This window comes from Amphiprion ocellaris, chromosome 5 (genome assembly GCF_022539595.1).
Source record: "Amphiprion ocellaris isolate individual 3 ecotype Okinawa chromosome 5, ASM2253959v1, whole genome shotgun sequence".
NCBI lineage: Eukaryota > Metazoa > Chordata > Actinopteri > Pomacentridae > Amphiprion > Amphiprion ocellaris.
Window position 1 is genome coordinate 36,860,152 of NC_072770.1, and position 19,338 is coordinate 36,879,489.

General features: G+C 37.8%; 1 protein-coding gene across 10 annotated transcripts in view; it reads left to right on the forward strand.

The window, feature by feature from the left end:
* Window positions 1-19,338, forward strand: part of LOC111581411 (transcriptional enhancer factor TEF-5-like) — a 55,556-nt gene that overhangs the window by 7,465 nt on the left and 28,753 nt on the right. For all 10 annotated transcript variants that reach the window (XM_055010674.1, XM_055010673.1, XM_055010676.1 and 7 more), the window contains exon 3: window positions 16,797-17,051. In XM_055010674.1, the coding sequence (XP_054866649.1) occupies window positions 16,928-17,051 (124 nt within the window). In that variant the 5' untranslated portion in view covers window positions 16,797-16,927. The remainder of the gene's footprint in view (window positions 1-16,796; window positions 17,052-19,338) is intronic.

Genomic DNA, 19,338 nt, shown 5'->3' on the forward strand with positions numbered 1-19,338 from the left:
AAAAGAGAACACATCTTTGCACTTTTAAACTTTATTTTTATTTTTTCTGTTAAAATTTTTTTTTCACCCTTGTATATATTGTAAATAAAGCTGCTGTAACAATGTAAATTTCCCCTGGAGTGGGGAGAAATAAAGAACTTTATCTTATCTTATCTTTATCTTATTAAGTTTCTTTAAGAACATTCACTAAAAAATCTACCAAAACCCAGCAAATTTTGGATTTTGGATTTTGGTTGATTTTTTAGTGAATGTTCTTAAAGAAAATATTAGAAGTTTTACTGATATATATGTAATCACTTTAGATATTTTTATGATTTTTTGAAAATCTTTACAAGAATTTTCTTGCCAAATTTGGTGTTTTTTTTTTTTTTTTAAATAACATTTTTCAGGGAAACTTTTAAGGAATTATTGGAATTTTTTTCCTCAAGGTTTTGCAATTTTTCAGACAGAAAACTTTTTTTCTAGCATTTATTTTATTTCCACCAAAAATGTTCAAAACTTTCACAGATATATTGAAAATGTGGACATCAGAAGTTTCACTGTGAAAATATATATATGTTTTCCCACATTTTCAAACTTTAAATTTGCAAAACCTTCAGGAAGAAAATTCCAATAATTCCTTAAAAATTTCCCTTAAAAGTTTTGTTAAAAAATAAAATATGCTCCTTAATTTGGCAAGAAAATTCTTGTAAATATTTTCAAAAAATTAGTAAAAATCCTCCAAAAAAATCCTAAAAATATCTAGTGATTACATATATATTAGTAAAACTTCTAATATTTTCTTTAGGATTATTCACAAAAATCAACCAAAATCCAGTGAATTTTGCTGGATTTTGGTTGATTTTTTGTGAATGTTCTTAAGAAACATTTTTAACATTTCTTTTTTTCCACCAAAAATGTTCAAAGATTTCCCAAAAATGGTGAAAATGTGGACATCAGAAGTTTCACTGTGAACATATATTTTTTCCACATTTTCAAACTTTAAAACAGATCAGTTTGACCCTCAGGACGACACCAGGGTTCAGACACTGCAGATATTTGAAATCATTGCTGGCGCTGGGCTTAGTGCATCCTCTGTTTGCGCTGTGGAGTGTTTGCTTTGGATGCGGGTCTGTTGACCGTTTGTCAGCGGCAGCTTCGCCCGTTTGTGTTGAACCCACAGGAGAGCGGCTAATGAGCTTTGCTGCCCATTTGTGCAGACATCGGTCGCTTTTTAGCACCGTCCCCAGAAGTGCTCGTCCAAATGGTGGACACTTACCCCCTCTGTCAACCCGGATCTGAACAAATACCACTTATGTCTGCGTGGCGACGACACAGAGGGCCTCAGAGGAGAAAAGCCTGCAGCTCTCAGCAGAAGAGCATTAATGACAATCTGGAGTACAATATGCAGTTTGACGCTAGCTAGCAGCGGCCGGGCTAAAGGGTGCAGTCGCATTGATAGGGCGCCTAGCATACTATGAGAGAGTGCAACATTTCAGCCCAATCTATCCTGAAACATGGCTCACTCAGTGGAAAAAATGCCCCGTTCAAAACAAGAAAAAAAACTCATTTCAAGGAACTTTTGCCTTGAATTAAGTGAAAAAATCTGCCATTAGAACAAGTGAAAAATGGCTTGATAAGATTTCTTGAAATACGATATGATATTTAGAATATTCAGATCTTAAAATTAGCTGGGAAAAATTGTTGTAACCCTCGTGTCATCCTGCAGGTCAAATTAACCCATTTTAAAGTTTGAAAATGTGGGGAAAAAAACAATATTTTCACAATGAAACTTCTGATGTCCACATTTTCAACATTTTTGAACATTTTTTGGTGGAAAAAAGAAATGCTGAAAAAAAATATGTTTCTTTAAGAACATTCACAAAAATCAACCAAAATTCAGCGAAATTTGCTGGATTATGGTTGATTTTTTTGTGAATGTTCTTAAAGAGAATATTGGAAGTTTTACTGCTATATACATGTAATCACAAGATATTTTTAGGATTTTTTTTGAAGATTTTTACAATTTTTAAAAAATATTTACAAGAATTTTCTTGCCAAATTTGGGGGAATTTTTAATATTTTTAAAATAAAACTTTTAAGGGAAACTTTTAAGGAATTTTCTTCCTAAAGGTTTTGCAAATTTTGGGAATTTTTTTGGCTGAATTTTTGGTTTTTGTTCAGACAAGGAAACAATATTTTTTGGTGCCCATAAATGAGGACAACAGGAAGGTGAAGTGAATTTATCGTAAATTGACTGGGATGAGACACTTTGACTAAAAATAAGACAAATAGACTTGGTAAGATTTAGAGTTTTTGCAGTGCTTTCAGAGTCCCCGCTTCCACAATTTATCAACATTGCATTCACATTAATGCACTGCACATGTTTACACATCCTCCAAGCCATGAGGTCTGAACAGATAAGCTTTCCGGCCTCCTGTTCGGAGCGCTCAGGGGAGGAGCCGGGGAGTGGCCTAGAACAGTGTACTCTTTGTGTCGGTTGTCCCCAAGTTGCTAAACGTTTCAGTTGTTCTTTCTGTGGCGACCGACTGTTGGGAGTGATGTTCCACAGAAATGTGCTCCAAAGAGGAAGAGCTGGGAGAGAAATGCCTGTGAGGGTGTTTGTTCCAGTGTCTGCGACCACTCTGGCCTCCATTACAGATAACAGGACGCTCACTGGCTGTCTGCTGTGTGTGTGTGTGTCTGTGTGTGTGTGTGTGTGTGTGTGTGTGTGTGTGTGTGGCCTGTGTGTTGCATTGGAGCTCCAGTGACCCAGGGGCACTCATGTGAAACTCCTTTAATCCCTCTGCTCGCTGTGTTTGGGTTGATCTCCTTCTGCAGCAGCTACTCATTTTGGTTTGACATGAAACAACGCAGCACGCTGGAATTCCAGCAGGGTGCCTGAATACTGACAGAAAACATACAGTGAAGCTATGTGTCCACTAGATGCATTTCTCCGGTGTGTAAATGTGCCGCATCTGAAAATCACACACATGGTGGGCGGTCACTAGTGGACAGCAACGTGGTCACATGACCGAGCTTTCACCTGGACGGTCCGGCAGATGAGTCGGATAAACGCAGCAGCTCGGCCACAAACTTTGTCTTTTATTTTGAAAACACTTCAGCGAAAAGTATTTCTGAAAGTATTTGAGGTGAGAAATAATCTGTGCAGCAGCTGAATCTGTCCTCGTTTTAGTTCACTGATGCCTAGTTTAGAAGTTTGAGGACAGTTTCACGATGCGTGGAATCTCCACACGCAGCATCCAATTTGCATAAAGTAGAGGTCAGTCTACTTTATGCAAATGAGCTGCAGGTAAACTCACCGGATCGCAGCTGGAAACGCACCGCAACTGGACCAGCATGCAACACGCGGTGTGTTTCCAGCTGCGATCCGGTGTGTAGCTGTTTATTATGTTGTGTCAACTGCTGCACAATAAAATGTGAATTGAAAACATAGTTTCTGCATTTATTGTTCAAGTATTTATCAGTAATACAGTGAAAATGAGAGGAAATGCGAATATTTACTTTGCAAGTTGATTTCAGTGTGCGACCGTAAATTTTCTGCTTGTGCTCCTAAAATTTGAAGTTAGGGGTCATTGTGCTCCCAGGAAACAAAGTTAGTCTGGAGCCCTGCATTTTCAAGTTTAATCTCTTGTCCTGCTTTTTTTAACGTCCGATTGCCGTTCTTTTCCAGGTGAAAATCTCTCGTCTGTGGCTGCTTTTAACGCCCCGTTCCACCATTTCTATGCTCAGATGAGTTATTGGCTGCTGCGTCCTGCTGCAAAAGCTCTGCATGTTGTAAAGGTTTCACAGATTACGGCCTCAAACCGCTCACCTCACCACTAAATGACCAATTCAGGCTGGGATGGCTTCTCTGCTACGTTCCCTGGAAAATTTCCGATTAAAATGCTGATTCAGACTGTACCGAGAAAAAAAAAAAAAGAAACCTCTGGCTCTCTGGCCCGGCTTTGTCAGTCTTTCCCTCTTGGAGCTTAATTCTGTAAAAGTGTGACAGTTGAAGGTGGACCACATAGCCAGCAGCATCCAGTGTGAAAATAGAACAACGGGTGAATGAATCAGGCCTTATGTTGGTGCTCCGGCTCGACGTGTGATACTCATTTCTACTTTCTAGGTGACTCATTTAGGAAACCAGTAACCTCCTTCTACCTCAGAGGATCTCGGCCTGTTTCCCTGCTGAGTGATTTCTGCAGAAGAAAGGAATAAATGAGAATTACTCGTCTTGATTTTGACTGTGAAAGTGTTCATTCTTGTGCGCGAGGCTGTGTTGTTTTTCTTAGACATGCAGCTGGTATCGGACTGCAAATGTTTGACTTGACGAGGGGTGCATATGGTGTGTTTGTCTCAGCTTTTCCCTCTGCTGCCGTGTGAGCTGTTGGCCGTCCAGCCCTCCTCTCACTCTCAGCTCTGATTGTTTCCTGAGCGCCGTGCCAGATAGGAAGTAGGAGGAAGTTATTGGAGGAGCTGCAGAGAATTTATTAGGGCCAAACACAGACGCAGGAGGGAGAGGGGAGGGTGGTGACTCTGATTTTTTTGTTTTTTTTCATTGGAGATGGGGCTTTCATGGCTGTGGTGTCAGCAGCAAACACGGAGCAGCGTGGCGCCTCATCACCTTCCATTTAGCCCTTAAATTAACCCTCCTGTTGTCCTCATTTACAGGCACCAAAAAATACTGTTTCCTTGTCTGAAAAAAATCTGCAAAAAATGCCCAAAATTTCAGAAAATTTGCAAAACCTTTAGGAAGAAAATTCCAATAATTCCTTAAAAGTTTCCCTTAAAAATTTTATTAAAAAAAAAATTTCCCAAATTTGGCAAGAAAATTCTTGTAAATATTTTTTAAAAAATGAGTAAAAACCTTCCAAAAAATCCTTAAAATATCTAAAGTGATTCCATATATATCAGTAAAACTTCTAATATTTTCTTTAAGAACATTCACATAAAAATCAACCAAAATCCAGCAAAATTCGCTGAATTTGGTTGATTTTTTGTGAATGTTCTTAAACATTTTTAACATTTCTTTTTTCTCTTTTCCACCAAAAAATGTTCAAAGATTTCCCAAAAATGTTGAAAATGTGGACATCAGAAGTTTCACTGTGAAAATACATATTTTTCCACATTTTCAAACTTTAAATTTGCAAAATGTTCAGGAAGAAAATTCCAATAATTCCTTAAAAATTTTCCTTAAAAGTTTTGTTAAAAAATAGAATAATCCCCCTAATTTGGCAAGAAAATTCTTGTAAATATTTTCAAAAAATGAGTAAAAATCTTCCACAAAAAATCCTAAAAACATCTATTTTTGAACATATTTTGGTGGAAATAATGCTATTTTTCTTAGCATTTCTTTTTTTCCACCAAAAAAAATGTTCAAAAATTTCCCAGAAATGTTGAAAATGTGGACATCAGAAGTTTCACTGTGCATTTTTTATTTTTTTTGTCCACATTTTCAAACTTTAAAATGGTTTAAACCGCAGGACGCCATGAGGGTTAAAGGCGCTGCAGTCATGTACAACATGTGCAGATGGCTGTAAATGCATCCGTGTGTCAGGAGGAAGAAGGCCGGGTTCTCCAGCTCTTGTCAGAGAGCAGCTCTCTTGGCCTGGAACCTAAAATGTTTTCTTTATCTGTAATCTGACCTCAGAGAGCAGCTGCTCCTTCTGCCGCCAAGACCTGTTGTTTCCCCTGTCAAGTGTGTGTTTGTGTGTCTGTCGGTGTGTGTGTGTGTGTGTGTGTGTGTGTGTGTGTGTGTGTGTGTGTGTGTGTGTGTGTGTGGAGGGGTCTACATCTGTGAGCGCCCTTCAGCCTTCACTAGACGTGGGCCAGTCATTTGTTGCTGCGTACAAACCTTCAGTTTGGTGGAGGTGTGTTGAACTCCCAGCTAAGCAGGGGGGCTTTTTGGCTGCCGGCAGGGGTCTGTTCTTTGCCAACAAGTGTCCCAAGTCTTACAGCAACCAAACAAAGGCTTCATTTTTTAAAGACAGGAACAGATCGTGTAGTGTAAAGGCCCGCGAACACATGGCGGTATATACGTTCTGACAGCGGGCAGCAATGGAAGGACGTGAGAACACAACAGGCTCTCTAGATGGAGACAGATTTGAAGGAAATCTGTTAACAATCTGCTTTGGGACATGAGTCAGTAGAACTGAGTCACGTTAATGGGGGAGAACAGAGTGGTGGATGAAGGAGGGAAGCTGGTTTTCACATCGTGTTTGTGGGTGATCAGAAATCTTTATCTTGAAACCGACAATGGATTGAGAAGATTTGCACCACTAGAAGTGACCAAATAAATCAGTTTAACCTTTGTGATGTCCTGAGGATCAAAACTGACCAGTTTTAAAGTTTGGAAATGTGGGGAAAAAAATATTTTCACAGGGAAACTTCTGATGTCCACATTTTCAACATTTTTGGGAAATTTTTGAAATGTTTTTGTGGAAATAGAATAAATGCTAAAAAAAAAATGTTTCTTTAAGAACATTCAGAAAAAAATCAACCAAAATCCAGCGAATTCCACTGGATTTTGGTTGATTTTTTTTGTGAATATTTTGAAAGAAAATATTAGAAGTTTCATTGATATGTATGTAATCACTTAGATATTTTTAGGATTTTTTTTTTTTTTTTACTCATTTCTTGAAAATATTTACAAGAATTTTCTTGCCAAATTAGGGGGATTTTTTAAAAATAAAATCTTTAGATAAACTTTTAAGGAATTATTGGAATTTTCTTCCTGACGGTTTTCCAAATTTTTCTGCTGAATTTTTGGATTTTTTTCAGACAAGGAAACAATATTTCTTGGTGCCCATAAATGAAGACAACAGGAGGGTTAAATCCATAAATGCAAGATAAACTGAAACAAAAAAACTATTTCTTCAATATTTTCCTGCTAGTATTTGTTGAATAAAGTGCAGTTGTTGTGAGTATCTTCTCTTATCTAGCTTGAAAAGTTGTCTCCATTCCATCTATAAGTCTAAATGAGCAGATCCCCTGAATAATCATGTTAGATATTTACCCATCAGGTGACTTGCTGCCTCATTTTGAAGAGAGATCTAGAACCTTGATGAAAGGCTGGAAATAACTTGGAGAAAATACGTCGTGTTTGTGTCAGTTTGAGCTTCAGTCTGGTGTGTGAACCAGGTGCAGAAACACAACAGCTTCTGATGATGTTTGCACTGATTTACTTATTGCATCAGCCTCTGGTATTTATAGCATTTTAAATGAGTAACATGGAAAAGGTTGTGTCTTTATGCATCCAGCTCAGGTCATGTTGGCGTCATTAATAAATAGTTCTCAAGTGTTACCAGATTGGATGGTTCTGTGATCATATCTTTACAAATTTCACAATTATTTATTCTGGAAACAATCACTTACTAATAAAAAATGACTGGATATCATTAAATAGATGTCCAAATTTAATAACAACCACCTTCTAATTAGCTAAACAATAACAAAATGAGCTTATTCAGAAATAGTTTTGATTGTGTTCTTTTTATTAAGTCGAGATAATCATGACAGATATTTCTTTTTTGGTATATATCAAATTATATACAGAAAATAACAAATTAAATCACTTTCAACTAATTTCCCCACTACAAAAACATCTCTCAAGGAAGTCACATGACCTGCTTCACATGATGTAATTTCCTCCTGAAGAAAAGACTGGAAAGACTCCAAGGCTTTCTTAGTTATTTAATACAGAGTAGTGGATTTATTGCCTGTCAACAGGTTTAAATTTAATTTTTACTCAATTGTATATATAATATTTAGAAGAATCTTTTTCTAAAAATACCATGTGGTGTTTGGTTATTGGTGTCCATGTCGATTTTAGGCCTGAAAACAGCAAAAATGTGTTACAGAAAGTCCCGCAATTCTATATTGACCCTTCTGCTGAACAGAGGATATTAATGTAAAGTTCCTCAGACTGATCCTTTGCTCCACTAATGCTGCTGTCTGGGCTCACCGGGCTCTCAGTGGGGGGATGTTTAGTCTCTGTTAAAGTGTATTCCTATGATCCATCCTGTTTGGTCTTCAGTGTCCACCGGTTGGACAGCGTTCTTTTCCCACCGCTGGACTCGACAGGAGATGTTGCCATCAGGCAGTAAAAGTCGGACACGACAGAGTAATTTGGACTCGAGGTCTTTGAATTCTGCTGCTTAAGTAGAAACCCATCTGGTTGGTCCATCTGAGAGGATGAGCTCATGGTCAGTGAAAGATATAGTTGGTGGAACACGAGGGAAGACGGTTTTAACTCTCCTGTTGTCTTCATTTATGGGCAGCAAAAAATATTGTTTCCTTGTCTGAAAAAAATCCAAAAATTCAGAAAAAAAATTCCCCAAATTTCTGAAAATGTGCAAAACCTTCAGGCAGAAAATTCCAATATTTCCTTAACAGTTTCCCTTAAAAATTTTATTAACAAATATAGAATCCCCCAAATTTGGCAAGAAAACTCTTGTAAATATTTTCAAAAAAATAAGTAAAAATCTTCCAAAAAAATCCTAAAAAATTCTAAAGTGATTACATATATATCAGTAAAACTTGTAATATTTTCTTTAAGAACATTCCCAAAAAAAATCAACCAAAATCCAGTGAATTTCGCTGGATTTTGGTTGATTTTTTGTGAATGTTCTTAAGAAACTTTTTTTTTAGCATTTATTTTATTTCCACCAAAAAATGTTCAAAAATTTTCCAAAAATGTTGAAAATGTGGACATCAGAAGTTTAACTGTGAAAATATATTTTTTCAAAATTTTCAGACTTCAAATTTGCAAAACCTTCAAGAAGAAAATTCCAATAATTCCTTAAAAGTTTCCTTTAAAAGTTTTATTACAAAAAATAATTCCCCAAATTTGGCAAGAAAATTCTTGTAAATATTTTCAAAAAATGACTAAAAATCTTCCCAAAAAAATCCTAAAAATATCTGAAATGATTACATATATATCAGCAACACAAAAATCAACCAAAATCCAGCGAGTTTTGCTGGATTTTGGTTGATTTTTTTTGTCAATGTTCTTAAGAAACATTTTTTTCCACCAAAAAATATTCCAAAATTTCCCCAAAATGTTGAAAATGTGGACATCAGAAGTTTCACTGTGAAAATGTATATTTTTTCCACATTTTCAAACTTTAAAATGACACGAGGGTTAAAGAATGCATCAGCTCTGCCTTCTTTTGGTTGCGTTGTTGTGCCGACTCGTCAGCATTAGCTCATCTGTTTGTTAACATGAAACACAGACTCTGTTTGCTACATGTAGGTGTTTGTCAGGGATTTCCTACGAGCTGTGGCACACCTATACGTGATGGAATCCCTCTCCAGATTTATCCTGCATCCACAGCTTTCCTGCGTGTGACCCAGCAGTCTGAGGGTGACTCAGTAGAATTACTGGAATTCGTTGCTACATTTCTCCGGCTCACAATCCCGTCTAGGAAGAAGAAGAAGAAGGGAAACGCAGCACAGTGCCAACAAAGCTCTGGTGGGTTGGTGGATGGAGCCGGAGCAGAGATAAGCCGATTGCTGAAAACAGACTGCAATGTGATCGCTCTGGTCGGGGCTGGGAAAACGGGAAGAGGGATTCTGGTGCATGAATGGTGCTGTTTCAATGAATGTGCGCGGCGCATAGCTTTGCAGCGTTATTTACATTCCTGCTGCACATTGGAATTCTGTAGCATGTTGGTCTGCGAGTCCCTGTGGCCCGACTCCCAGAAAGAGGCAGGGGAGTTAAATGTGAGCGCAGTGTGTCGATCAATCAGGGTTCTTCATGATCCCTAACATTTGGCAACAGCATGAGAGGGTGTCACATGCAGGTTTGGTCTGTAAAATAACTGAATATAGTTAAAAAAAAAAAAAGTGGCTCCAAAGTGTCACAGTTTGTTAACCCTCCTGTTGTCCTGCGGGTCAAAATTGACCCGTTTTAAAGTTTGAAAATGTGGAAAAAATATATTTTCACAGTGAAACTTCTGATGTCCACGTTTTCAACATTTTTGGGAAATTTTTGAACATTTTTTGTGGAAATAAAATAAATACAAAAAAAATGTTTGTTTAAGAACATTCACATAAAAATCGATTTATTGTGAACGTTCTTAAGAAAATCTAATATATATGCTAATATATATTAATATATATGTAATCACTTTAGATATTTTTAGGATTTTTTTGGAAGATTTTTACTCATTTTTTGAAAATATTTACAAGAATTTTCTTGCCCAAATTTGGGAGATTTTTAAAAAATAAAACTTTTAAGGAATTATTGGAATTTTCTTCTTGAAGGTTTTGCAAATTTTCAGAAATTTGGGAAATTTTTTGCTGAATTTTTGGATTTTTTTCAGACAAGCAAACAATATTTTTTGGTGCCCGTAAATGAGGACAACAGGAAGGTTAAGAACATTCACATAAAAATCAACCAAAATCCAGCGAATTTTGCTGGATTTTGGTTGATTTTTCTGTGAATGTTCTTAAAGAAAATATTAGAAGTTTTACTGGTATACATGTAATCATTTTAGATATTTTTAAGATTTTTTTTGGAAGATTTTTGCTAATTTTTTGAAAATATTTAAAAGAATTTTCTTGCCAAATTTGGGGGGATTTTTTTTCTAAAACTTTTAAGGAATTATTGGAATATTCTTCCTGAAGGTTTTGCAAATTTTTCTGAAATTTGGGGTAATTTTTTTCCTGAATTTTGGGATTTTTTTCAGACAAGGAAACAATATTTTTTGGCGCCTGTAAATGAGGATAACAGGAGGGTTAACACAATCAATATGTTTGGTACGACAGCTTTTTTTCTTCCAAAACGATGAGCTGGCAGTAAATCACGTTGGACAAGTGGGCCCCAGAGGACTTCATCTGGTGTGATTTTGTTGGAACGCTCTGCGGGTGTGGAACTAGATGTTGCGTTAGCGTCCGTAAAGCTGTCCGTGTGGCGTTCCCGTTTATCGGCGAGTCGTGACGGCTGCCGTCCAGACTTTAAATCCTGTGACTCTGGCTGGAGGATGTGCTGGAGAATGGCTCGGGGCTGACAATGCCCTCCCTTCTGCGTGTTCGCTGCTGATGTTGCATTCCAGCTGGAACAATCCCACTGTTTTCCAGACTCCAAAGTGGACGCCTAAATTGGACAACACCTCCCCCCTCTTGCCCTCCCTCCCCTCCACCTCCCCCAATTACACCCCTCCACCTCCCCCCTTTCTCTCTCTCTGCTCTCCAAACCAACCCACCCACCCACCCACCCACTCCTCCCATACACGCATCCCCTGGTCTCCTGTCCTTATTTGGGTAGAGACGTTCTGAGCGCTGGGTGGAGGGGTGGTGGTGGTGGAGGGGTGAGGCAGGGGAGGGAGGGAGGGAGGGAGGGCATTGGGTTGACATAAGGGAGGCAGGAGGAGAAACAGTGAGCACTTGCAGCCCTTTCTTAATAAGGACATGTCTGGAATTCAGGCCCCTCTCTCGGTGAAGAGCCTCTCTTTCGCAGCACCTCGCTCCGACAGACTCTTGTGAGCACTTGGAGCTCCGTGGAAGGTCGTCGAAGCCCAGCGCCGGAGGTTTGCGGTGTTTTCTCTGCTATAATTGGAGATAAACAATGGAAGCGGCCGCCTCCCCCCCTCGCTGTGCCATCGGCCTTTGATTACTGCCCCCCTCAGCACCTGCACATTCATTAACGATACACTCTGAAAGACGTTTTCACACCACAGAAACCGGCATCTGCTGCACTCGAGGCCGAGACACAAATGTTTGTTTAAGGTTTACAGTAGTGTTGATGTCTGCGGACCTTTGTGCTGTTTTAGTTAATTTGTACCAACACAGACGACAGACAGCAGCGCAGAGAATTAAGTGAAACCACAATTGTTAGGTTGCCATAATGTTAAGGTAGCTGCTTAGCAATAATGTGACCCTTCTGCTTCATTTTATTTCACCTTTTTTTCTTAGAATTAAAGGTGGAAACTAATGGTTCTGTCCATTGTTGCTGGAATATTTCCTTGATGAATCACTAAGTTCTAATGAGCTGAAGGACACATGTTTGTAGTGAAATGCCCAATTTTTGCTTCTCAGATGTGAAGGTTTGATGCTTTTCTTTGCCGTGCATGATGGTAAATTGACAGTTTGGAGGGTTTGAACCATTGGTTAAATAAAACGTCATGTCTGAAGACATTTTCGTAGATTTTCACAATGGTCAGTGAAAGATACAAACCATACTGCCAAGATAGGGGAGAGTCTGTTGAGGACTACTTTATTAGTTGGTGTCTTCAAGCTTTATAGCTCTAGTTTAGGTAGCTCTGTCCTCATGGTTTTATGTACCCTATGAAAGCTAAAATCTGCTTTGTTGTGTAGCTGATGCAAAGGCACTGACAGCAGCACTGAGTCCCTTCTAGAAGTATTCAGATACCTTCACTTTTTGAACACTTTGTGTTGCAGAATGAATTTATAATGATAAAATTGACATTTTCAGGATGGTTTATGATTTATCGACAAAATGAATAACAGATCAAATGAGATTTAGTTAAAACCCAAAACCTTCTTTTTTTGTCTCACTAACAGGTATCTCATTGAATGAGCTGGAACCACAAAAAATGTCTCGAATGATGGAAGCACTAATTGACACATTATCAGCCTGTTGCAGATTGAATTCTATTTTTATTGATTTGTTTACTTCTCCCTGTAAAACCCACTGTTATAAATAAATAAATAAATAAATCAGTTTTATTTTTTGTAAATATTATTTTCACTCATATATATATATATATATATATATATATATATATATATTAAAAAAATTTAGTTTTTTGCTCATTTTCTTCTATATTTAGGTATATGTGTTTTTTTCTTATTTTTACCCTATTTTATTTTTATTTTTTGCCCATATATATATTTGCTTATATACATGTGTAATTCTTTTTTGTTTATTTTATTGATATTTTTGCTCAGTTTTTCTACATTTGGGTCTTACAGGGTAAAATGTGTGTTATCCCCCTGTTCTGTGTTTCTGTGTTGTCTTTTGGATGCTAATTTTTTTAAAAATAAAATTTCCAGTAGAAATGACCAGGACAGAATATGATGAAGCTAATCCTTGCTAAAGTCCTGTGTAGTTAGCAGTCATTGGGAGCGATGGAGCCATGTGATCTGTGAGGACTGAGGTGGATTATTTGAGCTGCTGATGAGTGCTCAGTTTCAGTGCTGAGTTTTAACACCGTGACCCTGTCGCGAAGGGGCCGCCATAAACAGCACCCTCTCAGCTAAAATTAGCAGGCCGACTTGTGGATATTTGTCAAACTCTCATTCGGGTTCAGTGACATCCATAAATTTAATGTTGTGTGTTGTGTGTGGTAACGGTCCTGAAACGCTGCAGCCGCCTTTGATCTTTTGTAATTCCTTCTGAACGATGATGGGAGGGAATGGAAGCATCACTAATTCTTTTTTTTACCAGTCGGTGGTTCTCCGATGATGTGATGTAACTGCAGTAATTCTAAAGTGTTTTATTTCTAGATACAGAGAAGGAAAGCCGAAGGGAGATTTCCGGATTATCATAAATTGTATGTTTTGTTTTCGAACATTCATAAATGCATGTGGGTCAATATATAATTGAGGGATTTTTGAAGTCCATGGGATATCTAGCATACATTTTTATTATAGGTAAAAAAAAATGTTTTATGTTCATTATAATCATGTCTTTACAAACTCCATAATTATTTATTAAGGAAACAATCACTAATTAATAAAAAAAAATGACTGGATATAGCTAAAATGTGAACTAAATAACCGTCCAAATTTAATAACAACCACCTTCTAATTAGCTAAACAATAATAAAATGAGCTGATTCAGAAATAGTTCTGTGTTCTTGAGGTAATCATGACATATGTTTGTTTTTGGGCAATATATCAAATTTTATTTGGAAATAACAAATGGTAACTGTGTCTGAGAAATCACTTTAAACTAAGTTACCCATTACAAAAACACCTCTCAAGGAAGTCACATGACCTGCTGTCATGATGTCATTTCCTCCTGAAGAAAAGACTGGAAAGACTCTGAGGCTTTCTTAGTTATTCAATATAAAGTAGTGGATTTATCACAAAATCTTTATAAATAACTTTCAATTTCAGTTTTACTCAATTGTATATGTAATATTTAGAAGAATCTTTCTCTTAAAATGCCATGTGGTGTTTGTTTATTGGCGATTTTAGGCCTGAAAACAGCAAAAATGTTAACTATGATACAAAAAGTCCTGCAATTATATATCAAGATGATATATAACTTTTTGGCTGAAGCTTTTGGTGTAATTAAACTATGAAGAATCATACAGAAGAGATTTACATGGCATGAAGAACAAGGGTTTTACTGATAAAACATTTTCATATTTGTATTTTATTACTCGTGCAAATCATATTTCAAGACTGAAGGGTTCATTTGTATGTTACAAGAAATTCACTGTTCAAATTGTCCGACTCTCTGACTGTGCTAAACCTCATAAAAGCGTAAAACTTTGTCCTATTATGGAGCTGAAAACAGAAGATGTATCATCCAAACTCTACTGATACATATAATTTGATCATTGTACTTTCCCCCACAGGATCATTCATTGAGCGCTGTCTGTAGTCGTCTCTTGTGCTTTATCTTCGTCAGTTTCTGCAGAAATGCTGAAGCAGAAACACAAGCATCCTGGGAGGATCAGGGTTACCTCATAGACTTCCATTTCAGAAACAATACAATGCTGAAAAGGCAGCTTGAAAAATACTTAAGATCTTTGCCTGCAGTCAGCCATAAGCCAACCACATTGGGACACAGTTCCCAGACCACAAGAATTCTTTGAGGCCAGCGTTGATTAGTGAGGTCTTTAAACTTCGTTTTATGGAATATCTTGAATTCATTTGGCCATCTCAGAGAAATAAAATCAAGGAAATTATAGTAATAATTACGGTTTGCACTGTTTATTCATACAAATTTAATGACTGCAATAAAGAAAATGTCAAAGGAAGTCATGGCCCGTAGACGAATGGCATTCCTCATTCATGTGCATCTCTTATTCTGCTTTGCATGACCTCGCACAACTCAAGACCTTCTTTGCAGTTCCTTAAATGATTCCAGTTGCGTTGGATTTCCAAGAGAGACAAAAACACAGTAGATACACTTTGCAGAGAGTTTAAATTTGCGCCGTTCCGAAACTCGTTTTAGGTTGTACACATAGTTGAATTGAACTTCATCAAATCCCTCTTCAGAGTTCTCAAAGTGAAAATTAGTCGGTGAAGATCCCAACTTCAAACTAAGGAACGGCAGAATAAAGTTGTTCCATCTGCTGACCTGCTTTCCTGCCGGTTTAACACGGTTCCAAGATTCATGAAAGTCGCTCATCCAGCACAAACACCAAAAGGGTTTTCATGCTTCTTCATACTTGCCCAGCTGGCTGATTGCCTCCACACATGAACGCCACAAAAATAATATGTTGGTGAGACAAATTATGGTTTGTAATTACACGTTATGCCCAATCAAAGAGTTGGGCTTCACTTTCTGAGTGATAGCTGTACAGTCATTCCAAATTTTTTCAGCATGTTGCGTGATCTGCAGTTCCAACTGTGGCCACTAGGCAGGAGTTTATAGACTTCATGCTTGAATTCATAATTCAGTGTAATCCAGGAAACAAAATTTTAAGTTTTGTACATAGAGACTGGGCTGGTGATTAACCATTTTTACTTTTCTAGTATTGTGACGCTTGTTAATGTGGTTTTTATTGGACAAAAACACAAATACACAAATATAATAATGATGCATTACGGTTGATCACAGCACACAGTTTTGTACTTTACCGTATAAACAGTGTATGTATGGAAGGATGAGGTGTGTTTTTGTTGCTGTTAGCACTGTGTGGTAGTTTATTTATATCTATCTGTCTGTCTGTCTGTCTGTCTGTCTGTCTGTCTGTCTGTCTGTCTGTCTGTCTGTCTGTCTATCTATCTATCTATCTATCTATCTATCTATCTATCTATCTATCTATCCATCTATCCATCTATCCATCTATCCATCTATCCATCTATCCATCTATCCATCCATCCATCCATCCATCCATCCATCCATCCATCCATCCATCTATCTATCTATCCTTTCTGACTTACCAGCTTCTGTTTTTGGCACTCACAGTCAAGCCCATTCACTGCCGCTAAAAACATAAATATCTAAAAATGAGTCAGAAAAAATCCAGGTTTGTGTGTAAATAAACCAGAAGAACTTGTTTGTTAATAGTTTCTCATAGTTACAAAATCTGGCACTCAGTGTAACACTGTGACTCACGCTGTGATCTGATTTCATTGTTTTGGACAACAAGCACGGCCTGTAGCACAGATGAATAAGTTACATTAGGCTTTGTGTAGAGCAGGGCTGTCAAACATACGGCCTGTGGTCCAACACCGGCCCGCTAGAGGGTCCAGTCTGGCCCACAGTACGACTCCTCAAACTGTAAAAATTAATCTTTCTGTAAAAGTTCAAGCTGTTTTAAATTTGTCCGCTACACTGCCCCAACTTCTGGAATATTCTTTGTTTATACATTTTCAAGGCAGGGGGATAACTTAACCTTCTTCCTTAAAAGTTCCCATTTAGTTTGTGTGGTGTGTCAGTTCAGGAGGTCAGGATTATTACACAGATGTTGAGAAAAATCATTTTCAGATCTTGTTTTGATCATACAGTAAAATACTATATCGTTCAGTTCCAGATAGCTTTGGCTTAATGTTTTGTTCCTTAGTAGATAAACTGTGATCTGCTACCGCTTGCTGTGACGATTATGAAGATGAAGGTTTGCTTCAGTTTTATATTGTAACTTCCGTGCTCCTTTCTTCCACAGATCTCCTACAGATCTGTTGATATCGGGGCTCGGGGTCGGGCCCAGGGGGAGCCGCCACCATTGCGTCCAACGAGTGGAGCGCCAACGGTAGCCCAGAGGATGGGCTGGACGGGGACAACGAGGACAAGACCATGGACGGGGACGCCGAGGGGGTGTGGAGCCCGGACATCGAGCAGAGCTTCCAGGAGGCCCTCGCCATCTACCCGCCGTGTGGCAGGAGGAAAATCATCCTGTCAGATGAGGGGAAGATGTACGGTGAGTACGCTGGGAAGGCAACGAAAGAGCAACAACTACATGGAAATGAGTCCCGTAGTAATGAACATGCAAAAATGAGAAAATCATTCATTCTGCAGAGATCTGTGGCTGAAACAAAACAAACACTGGAAAAAATGCTCATCTCAAAACAATAAAAAAAACTTATTTCAAGGAACTTTTACCTTGAGATAAGTGAAAAAATCTGCCAATAGAACAAGTGAAAAATGGCTTGGTCAGATTTCTTGAAATAAGATATGATAATTAGAATATTGAGATCTTAAAATTAGCTGGGAAAACTTATTTTAAGCTCTATTTTACCAGGATTGTCAAGCTTAGGTGCTTTAAAATAAGCCACACATGCTTAAAAAAAAATAGTAGTTTTTCACTCAAAAATAGATTTTTGCTTTCATGTAACCTCCTAATTTGAGATGTATTAAACTTATTTTGAGTTTTCTTGTAAAATACAGCTCAAAACAAGATAATTTCAAGATTGTTTGACTTAACAAGATATTTAAGATGCGTTGTCTTAACCTTCCTTTTGTCTTCATTTACGGGCAACAAAAAACATTGCTTCCTTGTCTGAAAAAAATCCAAAAAATCTGCAAAAAAAAATTCCCCAGATTTCTGAAAATTTGCAAAACCTTCAGGAAGAAAACTCCAATAATTCCTTAAAAGTTTCCCTTCAAATTTTTATTTTAAAAAATCCCCCAAATTTGGCAAGAAAATTCTTGTAAATATTTTCAAAAAATGAGTAAAAATCTTCCAAAAAATCCTAAAAATATCTAAAGTGATTCCATATATATCAGTTAAACTTCTAATATTTTTTTTAACCAAAATCCAGCGAAATTCGCTGGATTTTGGTTGATTTTATTGTGAATGTTCTTAAGAAACATGTTCAACATTTCTTTTTTTCCACCAAAAAATGTTCAAAAATTCCCCAAAAATGTTTCACTGTGAAATTTTCTTTTTTTTGGTCCATATTTTCAAACTTTAAAACGGGTCAATTTTGACCTGCAGGACGACACGAGGGTTAAAACAAGTCCCTCCATCTTGCTGAAATGTCACTTGTTAAGTGAATTTATCTTAAATCGAGTGGGATGAGACATTCTGACTAAAAATAAGACAAATAGAATTAGTAAGATTCAGAGTTTTTGCAGTGAACATGAACTGCCTGAAAAGAGAAATGAGAAGAATGCTTTTCTTCCTCTTGCGCTCATGTCACCACTTCGACACGGAGGTGAATGTTTTCTTTCCACAGAGCTGTCTTTAACAGGTCTGTACCTGTCGAGCTGTGACCCAGGGGCAGGTTCTTCCAGTCACACCAGCACTTCTCAGAGCTGGTTATTGCAGTCCTGAGAGCCACTCAGCTCCTCTCCCCTTGATTTACACCTGTCTGTTCCTCCACACTGTTTTTCTTTACAGCCCGGTTTTTATGCCCACACTTTTACGACGTCTTCTCTTCCTCGTTGCACTTTTAGTCGCAAAACCTGCCCTGCTTTGTGTTTTTGTTGTTTTTTTTCGTGCTCGTCTCTCCCCACACCGGTTTCGCTGGGAGAACTTTTGCCCGTGGGTGACTGGTTAGAGCTGGTTTTCTGGAGAAGTGCTGTGTTTGAAGCTGGACGGCTCGGTTAAATTAGCAATAATTAGCCCAGCGTGAACCGAGACTCAGGAACAAAAACATCACATTGGCATGCTGTTTTGTCCAAGATTTTACACTTTCATATGGTTTCGGGATAGTTGCTCCGTTTCCTGCAGCGTGTTCATTAAATTGCAGGTGTTGAGTCCTTAATGTCCTGAAGAAGTCCAGATGGATAAGTTGGCAAGTGTTCTGGTGGAATCACTGACATCCAGGTGTAGGAAATTGAACACACTTGTTTTTCGTTATTTGGATCCCACTTTCCCATTGTTGAGACAGCGCTCTTTTAATTAGATTTAGCATTTGAAGCTGGAAATTTATCTGAACAGCGCTAAACGTTGATTGACAGAAACGGCGGCGCTTTGTTCGCTGTTTTCCTTGGCTGTGCCCTCAACAAACCTCTCTTTGGTTTGCAGAGTTATGTTCTTTTCACCATTGTAACTCCACTCCCCCAAGTCCTGTTTTGTAAGAATTCGCTGCCCTTTAATTAATGTCCATCATGTTCTAAAAAGTTGAAATTGATTCTGGCTTCAGTGGAACCATAAAAACCATCAATCATTGCCACCAAAGTCTCCAACTGACTGTCTTGTAAAAGCATTAGTGTTTGTTTTGAAAGTGCTGATTTTTGGGGGTGGCTTTTTTATGCGCTTG